The following is a 12,766-nucleotide window of genomic DNA, read 5'->3' as shown; positions in this document are numbered from 1 at the left end:
CCTAAATCTCGAACCATGCCTAAAAAACTGACGCCCAGACTGCATGGTCAGGCCTCTATGCCTAAAAAACAGATGATAAGAATGGCTGAAGACCGTATTACTTTAATCAGGGGAAGCCAGCCTTCCCCCTCTAAGAGACCTAGGACTGTGTTTGTTTATTATACTTCCGACCAGGATTCTGAATTTTCTGTTTCCTCTGATGACCAGGATTTACCCTTATCTGCCTATGAGGATTCTGATGCTGAGGACTCCATTCCCTCTGCTTCCTTCCCAGAGGATTTCTCTTTTGGTGAAACCTTACATACTCTTAGGGAGCATTTTCGTTGGGAAAGTCAGGATTTCTCTGATTCTAAAATGAGGCTTAGGGATTTCTTGTTCCTCTCCCAGCACAGGCCTTTAGCCATACCTCCTGTGCTAGACATTGTTGATGATGCATTTGCAGAATCTAGCTTGGCCCCTTACTCTTTACCTTCTGCTCCCAGGAAACCTGATAGATATTACAGGGTCCCTGACTCTCACAAGTTCCTTTTCAAAAATCCTGCTGTGGATACTGAGCCCATTTCACAGGGGCCTAAGGGCATTAAAGCTACTACTGCCAAAAATCCTACCCCCTCTGATAGAGACTCCAGGGCGCTGGATAGATGGGGTAAGAAGGTATACACTTCTGCAACTTTGGCAATTAGGGCCTTAAACTGCCAGTTTCATATGTTGAAGTATCAGCAGCATATTATTGGATTGCTTAAACAGAAAATGATATTTCCTGATTGTGCTGAAAATAAGGATTTGCAGGATTTATTGCATTCAGCTGAACAGGTTGGAAAACATACTTTGCAATGTGGTTTTGACTCTCTAGAGGCTTCTTGCAGGGCTGCTATAACTGGGTCTGTACTTAGAAGGCATGCTTGGCTTAAGGAGCAATCTTTGCCATATCATGTTAAAGCAAAATTACTGGATGCTCCCCTAACCAGGACCACCTGTTTGGCAACAAGGCAGAAGAAGTTCTTAAAAAGATGGAAGAAAAAACTAAATCTATGCAAACTGTTAAAGATTTTTTACAAGTACAACCTCCAAGATTTAGTAGGCATTGGCCTTCCAAGAATTGTTTTTTTCCTGTCTCTTCCAGACCTTCTCAGTCCAAACCCAGATCCAGCAGGACACCCAGGCTGCAGTCCTAGGGTATGCACTGGGCTAAGCAGTAGGGGACCTCCACTTCCAAATCTGGGAGTAATAAGACTCCCCCCAATGGTAAGGTGTCTCAGTGACTGCCTTTTAAAATTTCCAAGCACTTATCAACTGACTGCCCCTTTGGGGGGAAATATTGCTCTTCATGCAAAGAACTGGGAACTCCTTACCTAGGGCAAATGGGTTTTAAATATAGTGTCCCAGGGATACAGATTTCACTTCCACACATTGCCAACACAACGCGGGTGGCCAGACCTACCCCAAATCAGTGCGCAGAGGCCCAAAAACAAGTACTTTCTCTCTTAAGCATGGGGGCTATTCAATTGGTACCAGAGGAGGAAAAGGGACAAGGTTTCTACTCGAGACTTTTCCTGGTACCCAGAAAAGGCAATTCATGGCGTCCTATCCTGGACCTGTCTACTCTAAACACCTTTTTGGAGATTCCAAAATTCAAGATGCTGACTTTTCACCAGTTGCTTCCTATGCTAGACAAATATGCCTGGTTGGCAACACTAGATTTAAAAGAAGCATACCTGCACATCCCAATCAGGGAATCTTGCAGAAGATACCTACGCTTCAAAGCAGGCGACACGCACTATCAGGTCTCTGTACTGCCCTTTGACTTATCTACTGCGCCCAGGGTATTCACAAAGTACCTAGCTCCAGTTATTGCATTTTGCAGGCAAAGAAATATTAAGATGTACCCATACCTGGACAATTGTCTAATTCAGGCAAAAAAACCAGGACATACTTTTGAATCCTCTGGCCTTTGTACAAAGGGTTCTCACTTGTCTGGGGTACACCATAAATGAAAAGAAATCACACCTGGTACCCTGTCAACAAATTATATTCCTGGGAGCAAGCTTGAATGCAACTTCCCAGATGGCTTTCCTCACACCAGAGAAACAAATTAATTTGACAACCTACTTCAAACAAGTGGTTAAAAAAACCCTGCTGTCTGCAAGACAAATACTGCAAGCCTTGGGGTTCATGGCCTCATGCATTTTTCTAATTCCATATGCAAGACTGCATATGAGGAAACTACAGTGGTATCTAAATAGCCTATGGTGTCAACATTCTCAGGATCTAGAAGCAACGATTCCTATCATACCTTGCCTACGCCTAGAGTTCCTTTGGTGGGCAGAGGTCTGCCACCAAAACAAGGGACTACCTTTCACACCACCCCCTGCCGCCCATACCCTAACAACAGACGCATCAGACTATGCATGGGGGGCTCACCTAGCAGGGAAGTGCATTCAAGACAAATGGAACCCAAGTCAAATGCACCCGCATATCAATCAAAAAGAAATGTTAGCTGTACAGAATGCTCTGACAGCCTTCAAGGACCACATTCTTCCTGGACAACTAATGGTAAAGACGGACAACACCACTGTTATGTGGTACGTAAACAAGCAGGGGGGTACATATTCTTACCCCCTCTGCAGACTAGCCATGGCATTGTGGAACACAGCCTTGAGCTACCAGGTGCACCTACAAGCTCAGTTCCTGCCAGGAAAATTGAATACACTGGCAGATGGACTAAGCAGAAACCTCATGGATCCACACGAGTGAAAACTGGAACCAAGGATTTTCAACATGTTGACAAGCAAATGGGGGAGCCCAGATATAGACCTGTTTGCTTCTCCCCAGAACTACCAATTGGACACATTTTGCACAAGGACTCCCCACACACAAGCCTGGAAAGTGGATGCTCTGTCCTTCAGTCTATGCCTTCCCCCCTCTGCTCTCCAAGGTACTACAAAAAAATCAAACAGGACAAACCAAGGATGATTTTGATTCCTCCAGACTGGCCACGCCAACACTGGTACCCCCTCCTGCGCAGTGTGTCATGGTTATCCCCTTGGCACCTGCCTCAGACTCCTTCCCTGTTGTCTCAGCAGGAGAACCAGATTCTGCACCCTCAGCTTCTAACACTGAACCTAGCAGCCTGGCTAATATTCTAATTTCTCCTGTACCTTTCCTCAGTAAACCTGTGATGGATATCATTTTAGAGGCATGGAGGCCTCGTACTAGAAAATCTTATGCTGAAAAATGGAAAAGATTCTGTGTCTGGAACCAGTCTGAAGGGATGAGCACAGCAGCATCCAATTTACCTCAGATTTTACTTAACTGAGATGCTTCACAAGGGTCTGTCTTTTTCCTCCATCAAAATTCACGTCTCAGACATTTTAGCTCAGTATAAAACAGGACCTCCCCTCTTCTCTCATCTACTGCTCAAGCAGTTCCTCAGAGGGGCAGAAAAGTTGAGTCCACCCAGGAGAGCTCCAACCCCAGTCTGGGATCTTAACTTTGTTTTGGAGAAACTCACTCTACCTCCTTTCGAGCCAGCTGCTACTGCAGACTTAAAATTTCTTTCTTGGAAAATAGCTTTCCTTTTAGCAATCACTTCAGCAAGAAGGGTATCTGAATTACAGGCCCTTATGGCAGTGGAGCCTTTCATCATCTTTCATGCGGACAGGGTGTCCCTCAGAACCAATCCATCCTTCATGCCCAAGGTGATATCCAGTGTGGCTCTTAATCAGTCCATTCATTTGCCAACCTTCTTTCCCAATCCACAGAACAAAGGGGAATGGATACTACATTCCTTAGATGTGCACAGACAACTTAGATTCTACTTGGACAGGACTAAACCTCAAAGGAAATCTGAACTGCTGGTGGCATTTGCTGCAGGGGCAGAGGGGAAGGCTATTTCAAAGCAAACCATTTCTAAATGGATAGGCCATTGCATTCATTTCTGTTATAAGCACCGTGGAAAACCTATAACACAGGGGGATCAGACCTCACTCCACCAGGGCTGCATCTACCTCTACAGCCTTTCTCAGAGGCGTCCCTACCAGGGACATCCTAAAAGCTGCTACCTGGAGTTCTGTACATACCTTCACTAAGTATTATCATTTGCCAATTTTCTCTAATCCAGAGCTGGCTTCACCACTGCAGTCTTGCAGGGCCTTATAGCTGGTCCTAATGCTATCTAAATTCCTCCTCCCAACCATAGCTTTGGGAATCTACCCAAATTTAATGACTGCAACAGTGAAACATGAAGAACATAGTACAGTAGTGTACACTTACCATAAATGTAGCTGTTCGAGTGTATTCACTGTTGCAGTCCTGGTTACCCTCCCTCCATCCCCCTAACTTCTTCTGGCTATACCTCTACTTTCCTTTACTATGCTTAAATGCTTTTTGGTGTATTTGCTTTTTTGTTGGAGGTATATCATTGTATTTTTATATTTAATTGCTTCCCATTAGGGGGCGCTTGACATCTGGGGCAAGAAAACCTGATGTAATGGCGTCGTTTGCATGTTTTATACCCCTGACGACCTGACGTCGTGGAAGAAGGGACAGCAACTGATGCAGGACCCAAGACTTTGTTAATCAGGCTGACTGAGGGCTACCTGCAAACAGATAACCCAAATGTAATGACTGCAACAGTGAATACACTCGAACATCTACATTTATGGTAAGTGTACACAACTGTACTTTCTCATTAGCAGACCCTTGTTCAAGTCCAAGGTGCTTCTGATTTTTCTAGATGACTCCTGTGCTTTTTACTGTCTCAAGCAGTTTCCTTTGGAACATTGGAAAAAGTTTCACTGGGAAAGTCTCTCTATGAGGTATATTGTCGGCAGGATTAATTTTTTTGGATAAACTTTTTTTTTATTTCCTCATTTGTTATGTTTCTAAAAATGTATTTGATCCTTCAGGAAAAATATTCAGAATACAGCTGGATACAACAGCTTGAATCTTACACCTCTTTTTCAACATCCCCTGATTGCTGGGATAAATGCTTTTATTCTGCCTATTGTACAGTAAACAATTATTTTCCACAAACTCTCTGCTGTCTCTCATTTTAAATACTTTTCCTTCTGTCAGAGTTTGGTCAGGATTAACTCTTTCTGCTAGCATGATGCCATCTTTACTAATACAGGTCTTATGTCTTAGCTGCCTTCTTTTGGCCGGTTTGAAGCTTACAACGGTACTTCAAATTCTGTTGTCGAATACCCGGCCAGTTGCCTATTTGTGCTTTCATAAAATTAGAACAGTCTGTTCCTTCCTGTTTATTTGATGCACCACAAAATCTCTAATTTATTTTAATCACCTCTACATACATTTGGTTTATTTTTCCTTCTGAATTACTGGAAGCCATCTTTTGTACCAAAGCTGAAGCTTGAATTGCTTTTTGCTGAACAACTACAGGATTCCTCTCATTTTTTTCTTCACCTTTTCTGTTTAATTTTCTTTCAGGTTTTCTAAATTTCTTCCTTGCTGGCATCTAGGTATTTTACTCACTGGCCAGTAACTGAATTTTACTCAAGCTGATAATACCACTGGCTGTTTTTTTTTTTTCTCAGTTTCTTTTTTCATACTGGGAGGGTTGAAATTAAGATGTTTAGCAGTGTCAGCCAACTTAGAAGTTGACCCCCAATCACTTTAAACTCACAGCAAACACATAATAGCTGTGTACTCCTTCCAAAAAAGGGAAATTTGCCCTCCGTATAGGGGCAGTTGCCCCAAATTGACAGCTATACCCTCAGGCTTTACCTATTTTAAAGTCAGATTTAGTGATGCTACAAATACTTGCTGATGCCTATGTCCTCATTGCTCTTCTGTCCTTGTCCTGTTTACCTCACAGATGTGAAAACAGCTTTCATGCTCACACCTAACTAATTTTTAGCCGTAAGAGAAAGTGCATTAACTATGCTTAAATGAATTACATTGTGCACTGTTTTATGTAATATGTAAATACTAAGGGTGCCAGGGATGCAACTACCTGTAAAGGAGTTTACTTATATTACTATTAAACATTAATTTAACTGCTTTCCAATTTACCATTAAATACTAATCATGATGTTTGGTGTACAAATGTCTCAGAGCACATTCTTTAGTAATTCCTGATTAACTGCCTGCAACTGTAGTCAGTCTATAGTTTATGACTCTTGTTAATGGAGAAAAAAAGAATGTATAAATACTTAAGTGATGTAGGTGATGGCTCTTGTTAAACACCTGGTAGCTTCAGTTTTTCCGCCATTCACCTACTAACCTATTTCCTTAAAAAAGAAAGAAAGAATCCATTCACTGCAACATGAATTCAGACTTCATTTATTTTCACTAATTAGTTTGCCAGTTCCCCTTTAAATGCTAATTGTACTGTAGCTGTAGACAGGCCATCTCCTGCTGCAGAACTTGCTGGTGAAGAGAAAAACAGTTAACTGTTTTACAACTGGAATTGAGCAAAGACTGCTGTTGGCTGGTTGAGATGAAGACAAGTAAACTATGATGTTAATGTTTGTGAAAGTACCTTTTTACATGCTTTTCATTTTCTATTTTTTTTTTCAGAGAAAAAGGAAAGCTTTTTCCTGTCATTTACATACATAACATAACAGGAAGCCACCATAATTTAATACACATGTATGATCAGTGTACTTCTGCACCCCCAACAGCCTAAGATCATAACATTATACTGCTTATAGTATATCCAGCCTTTATCTTACTGTAGTATAAACCCCAAGTACATTACATTTGTATATGGTGCAGAACTCCTTTTTAAAGTAACATGCAGTTTTCTTCAGGACAATTATTTTACGTACAGTACTAAGAAAAAAAAAACTTTTAGTTACCTTACAGTTATATCTTCAGTCCCTTCATTGTCCTTCTAAACATTAATAACTTGAGTCATGTCTCCAATTTAGTACAATCTACAAATTTCCATCCTTTTTAGCCACTTCTTGCAGGAGGACTATTCTTATGTCCAAACTGCATTTTATAGAATTAACACTTTATAGTTTTTTCCACTTATTTCTTACTTGGTCTTCCTCATCATCTCAACCACCCAACAACAGTGTTTGTTTCAAACCCAGTGTAGTCCTGATTTTTTTTTTTAAGTCAGCTCCTGGACTTTTTTCAGTTTTGTCTAGGGGGAAAGGGAACTCTGCTTTCCATTCATAGTATAGATGACAGTCCTGGGGTAAATCTGCTATTACCCATCCACAGATCCAAGTTGTGCTTTAATATGGATGGAGATTATCTTTATTTTATGTGGATGGAGCAGTCTGTTCCTGAGAAATAGTGTCCTCTGTGAGATATACCTGTCCCTCCAAACCATTCTGTTGATATGGCTTTGCGCCTCAGAACACCCCTGGGTGGGCCTTAATTGCATATTAACACACACCCTGACAGGCATTATTGCTTGCATATCAGCACTATGAGTGTGGTTCACTGGTAATTTGAAATTGTTACTTTTACATAACCATCATATAACTGTTGCATATAAATGATTTCACTGTTCAAGTTTTGAGGTAGTTCAGCAATACAGCCAGACTTGATGTTATTCCCAAAGAAAATCCATATAGTAGATTGTAACTTAATCAGAAATAATGAATGTGATCAGCAGTTTCAGAAACAAAATTGCATTGTTTTATGAATTCACTCTTCGTGTAGTCTCATGAATAGCTGGATCATATTCGAAATTGTATAGGTGTGAAACTGTCTACTTAATTCTTACAAGAGCATATTTAACCCCTACTTGCACTGTACTCTGATCTTGTTATCCATGTGTTTCTACTATTTCTTGTGAATGCCGTTATAATTTGTCTCTGTTACTGTTAATCATGTTGTATTGTTTGTTGGTATCTTTTCCCCTTGTAACAGTTTGTATGAATACACACATGTGAAAAAATGATGTCTTGCACTTGCCATAGGTTGTTTACTTACTGTGTCCATTACTAAAGTGTAACAGTTGTAATTAAAAGTGATTTCCCAAAAATTATACAATCAAAATGAAGCGGTCTGATCATTTATTAAGCTTCAGGCATGGTCTTCACATGAGCTATCATCTCAACAATAGACTTGTCTTTAAGCGTAGTGTGGCAGAAGTCATATATGGTCTAACAACACACCAGTAAGTAACTGCAGTACTCCGTGAAGTGGAATTGCATCAGTTATATATAAGGAAGACAGTTCTCTGTAAAATCAGGGGTAGTGTCAAATCCATCATTATTTTGGGGATCCATATTGGTGACTGAACATCATTATGGCCATCCTATCATGTCAGATGTCTTCTTTCAGTATTAGTGCACATTGCTTTGAGATGAATATAGGATTAGTTCTGAACATCTCTAAAGATCTTTGGTAGTCTAACATTCTGTAATGTTTGTGACATATTTTAAGTTTTTTTTTTCCAAGACCAGAATTGTAAGAGTAATATTTTATAGAGAATATTGCTTAAAGCTTGAAATGAGTAAATACTGAATGGCAAGATATGCTAAGGGACTTTGTACTGCAAAAAGGTAAGTACTTAAAAAACAGTTCAAATAATAATAATAATAAAACAATATCAACTAAAGACTGCTTTTTCAGCTATATCAACTAAAGACTGCTTTTTCAGCTATATATCAGTAGGAAATCTTGTCAAATTAGAATTAGTACATGTAGTATTGTATTTATATATTTTACTTCTCCATGAACTTGTGCCTGTTGTATTGTATTGCTTACCAGAACCTGTAGAATTCACAAATTCTTTTGTGTGCTCCTCAAGCATTTTTAATGGTACACTTTTTATCCAGTATGATTTCTTAATGATTTCTTAAACGGTCTTGTATGAATGCACTGCATGCTTTTCACTTTTTTCTGTGCACTGAATGTATTACTAACCTTCACTCCATTTTGTGTGTGTCTACTTTCTGTCTCTTGCTTTCTGCCAGGCCTCCCTCTTGCATTCCTTAGAACTAGGAGCACAGCCAGTCTGACTAACCTAGAACGGCATATCTATTCCAGAGGTACAGTACTGTCTGGAGTCACGTATTGTTGTTACTTGTGAGTGTGTGTGTATGTATATATATGTATATATATATATGTGTGTGTGTGTGTGTGTGTGTGTGTGTGTATGTATAAAAGAAATGGTGTTTAATAAGCAAATTGTGTTGCAATTACTGCTGTTTTCCCACATAAGGTGCGTAGACTTGCTGAAGCTCATTCTTGGCTTCCACACCTTTGTATAAATGTGACACTTTTTGTACTTAGAATTTTAAATGTTGGTTTTGGGACTCCTAGTTAATATTTTCAGCTGTTAAACTTTTATGATTTCTGTTACTTAACTTCGCTGATACAATTTTATTGACAGATTTACTTGCTTCCTGTGAACATTGCTTGGAATCTTATGAACATGTCAGTAGATGAGCTGTAGTCTGTAGAGTTTGTCTGAACATTGTTATCAATCCCACACAATTACTGCTCTCATTCCAACCTATGCCACTGATGTGCCCTGACTCTGGCCCAGGTGACCTTGGTTCAGTCCTCGGATCAGGAGCTTGATGTAGCAGACAGGGATGATTGATGTGTCCATCCTGGAGAGCTGAAAGAGGCTTACGTCGGTGCACCCTAGTATGCTTTTCTCTCTGGTGACAACCAAGGAGACAGAAGAGCTGAGCTCAAGTCCTTTGCAGAAATGAAGAGTTGAGCAGTGCTGATGCCCATTGCATATCCCACCATGGGCTGTCACTGATATGCATAAAATGCAAGCAGTTCAGCAAAAACACTCCCTGCCAGCAGTTTGACACTGCAACAGGAGTGCCAATCTCCTTACTTGCCCCAAACATAGGTCAGAGAAAGTCCTGAAAATAAGGATGCTCAGTAGTCCTGGCAGATAGTGAGTCTCTGGGGCAAATGATCAACTGTGGAGAGGAACAAAATGGGTAAAAAATTACTCCTCTCATACTTTCATTTGGTTCTTGCTTTATCCCAAGCAATTTTGAACCCCATTGATGACTGACTTTTTAGTGTTACCTCAGATAATATTTTTTCAGGGCCCAACAGCTGTTTACATGAACAGTATTTTCTCATTTATACTTGAAGTGACTTCCTTCTGAGTTCCATGCATGTTCTCTTCTCTTTCTCTGTCCTTCCTCTTCAGCAGCACCCTTCAGATTCAGCCCTAAATAACAAATTGTGTGTTCATATTGTACCCCATACAATTATCTTTTACTGTACACAGACCCAGTTTTTCTAAGTCTATTCACATATCACAGCCCCTTCATACATTTTAACATTAACAATATAAGAATGTGTGGCTTCTGGTATCCCTTTCCAAACCTTTCACTTTTTTAACATTAAATTTCAACTGTTCTGTAATCTTTCCTCAATGTCAGGCATTCCATTACTGGATTGTTTTAACATCCCCACCAGTTTTTCATTATTGTACATAAGTTTGTACCACCTGAGGTATCTTTAGTGGTGTAGAAGGATAATGCCCTGGCTACGGCTTAGGTGAGTTCAAGTAGTGGCTAGGGTATTTGACAGCAGATAAGGATGAATGTAGCAATCTGGAATGGAAGGATAGGGTAGAGCAGGATGTACACTACAGCTTTCTGTTGGAGGAGGGGCAGTACAGTCGAGCATCCCTGGTGCAGGCTTTTGGCTCAGCATACCACTGTTTTCGTGTAGCCTTCTTACTATCGTAGTAGGCATATAAGACTGTGCATTTGTAAGAGAAAGGTGTTGTGAGCCTCCAAAGATATGTGTAGCACACTCCCACCTAGGGGCTAGAATAAGCCACACCTTTCGGCCCCAAAGGCAGTGGTGTTTCCATATTCATAAAGGATGCGCACACCTCCAGACTGGTAGCCCAACATAACACATCAGAGATACTTCAGGTGCAGCTAACATTGGGTAAGACATCGATTCAGGTCTTAGCCTGTTATAGGTCCCCAACCATGTCCCAAGACTTGCACTCCACGTTCCTAAGCACCCTGGAGAATATTATGGTCCAACTCTCATACTGCGCGGCTTCAACTACCCCTCCATTAACTGGAAAAACTACTCCTGTACCAATACACTTGCCCAGCGTTTCCTGGAATTCATTAATTCCAATGCCCTGAACCAGCTCATTCTTACCCCCACTAGAGGTAGCAACATCCTTGACCTGGTCATTACTAATACAGGTGACCATTGCTCTACACCAGTAGTCAACTCCTCCCTTGTTAGATCTGATCACAAACTAATCACCTTGGAAATCCACATCCCCCACCCCCCCACCCCACCCCATAAAGGTGACCACCATGAAAAACGTCTCCAAAGCTAACTTTGGGCTCCTAAAAACAGAGGTAGCTAACTTCACGGCAACCATGCAAATGGACAATAGTTGTATAACCGCTGAATCATACACCAATGCACTGTACGAACACATACACAAATGCATGGATCTCGCCATTCCCAATAGAACCAAGACACTCTCCTCCCAAAAAAGGAAGCCAATCTGGTTATCCCTTGCCATAAATAAACGTTACAACAGGAGGAGGAAACTGATGTGGAATAAGGTGAAGTCCCAAGACTGGAAACCTCCCTTATCAGCCTCAACAGAAAGTTGAGATCCTGCATCAAATCCTCTAAAGCTAGCTATGAAAACAGAATTGCAGCAGATAGTAAAGACAACCACCAAGGCCTTGGGTTCATAGGTTCATACTAGGCTATCTGGCCTAGGGCATTTATAAGCCTAGCCAGAGTGTGTTTGGCTTTCGCCGCCCATTTTAAATTAATTTTGCTATGCCCTTTTTCGAGGTTAGTATACTGTGCCTCTGTCTAACAGTGACACAGAAGTGATACCTGGGGTAAACCTACGATCTCCCATCCACTCATCAAGATTCCTCTTGAAGAGAGTCAATGAGGGACTCTGCCTAACCTGGACTGGGATTTTATTCCAGAGTGAAGGGAGCCTCTGGGTTATGAATCTGTCCCTCCAGCATGTCCTGTTTATTTCAGTGCTGAGGTTCAAGTCTCTCGAGCGCTTAGCTTGATCGGATTTGGATTTTCTGAGGTGCAGCATGTCCATTAATTATGGGTTGGACATGGCTTTATACGTCAGGCACAGATTGCCTCTGAGGAGGCGGTATGCCACTGAGTAGAGCTGGAGTTTCTTTAACCGGGCAGCATATGGCATCTGTTTGAGCCCTTTGATCCTCTTGGTGAGGTACTTTTGGGGTCTTTCCAGTTGCTGCAGGTGTCTGGTAAGGTACATCCCAAAAGGGGCATTGTACTCAATTATGGGCCTGATGAGGGATGAGTAAATAGGCACGATGACCTCCCCTGATCTAGATGTGAATCCCTTCATGATTAGGTGGGCTATATAAAATGGTTTTCTAACCACTTTGGCCACGTGGTTGTCAAATGAGAGATTGCTATCAACTTGAGTCCCCAGGTCCCTAATTACTTCTTCTGTACATAATGGATTACCACCTATGTGGTAATTTGTGGGCACTTTGTTTTTGCCAAAGGGGATGACTATACACTTTTTGGCGTTTAGCTTGAGGCCATGGCTCTGGCACCAGTTGTCTGTTTCTATGAGGCCCTTTTGGAGGATGCTTGTGTTGGCTGGAGAGTCTATTATGGCGCCCAGTTTGCAGTCATCTGCGAACTTGGTCAGCCACAGTCCTTCCATGTTGGCCTGTACCTCTGAGAAATATATACTGAACAAGAGAGGTCCCAGGACTGAGCCTTGTGGGATGCCACTTGTAACTGGTTTAGAGTCTGACATGGCTCCAGCAATTCTAACCATGTGGGTTCTGTCCTTCAG

At 41.3% G+C, this 12,766-nt stretch overlaps 1 protein-coding gene across 1 annotated transcript in view; it reads left to right on the top strand.

Annotated features, from left to right (window-relative positions):
* VPS13D (vacuolar protein sorting 13 homolog D) overlaps positions 1–12,766 on the top strand; it is a 3,321,573-nt gene that overhangs the window by 2,128,992 nt on the left and 1,179,815 nt on the right. Inside the window, exon 40 of the mRNA XM_044060428.1 lies at positions 8,904–8,978. Coding sequence (XP_043916363.1) covers positions 8,904–8,978 — 75 coding nt within the window. The remainder of the gene's footprint in view (positions 1–8,903; positions 8,979–12,766) is intronic.

Source organism: Protopterus annectens, chromosome 2.part0, assembly GCF_019279795.1.
Source record: "Protopterus annectens isolate FY-2018-M chromosome 2.part0, PAN1.0, whole genome shotgun sequence".
NCBI classification, from domain to species: domain Eukaryota; kingdom Metazoa; phylum Chordata; order Ceratodontiformes; family Protopteridae; genus Protopterus; species Protopterus annectens.
Note: the sequence above shows the minus strand (reverse complement) of the source record. Positions and strands in the feature narration are given on the sequence as shown.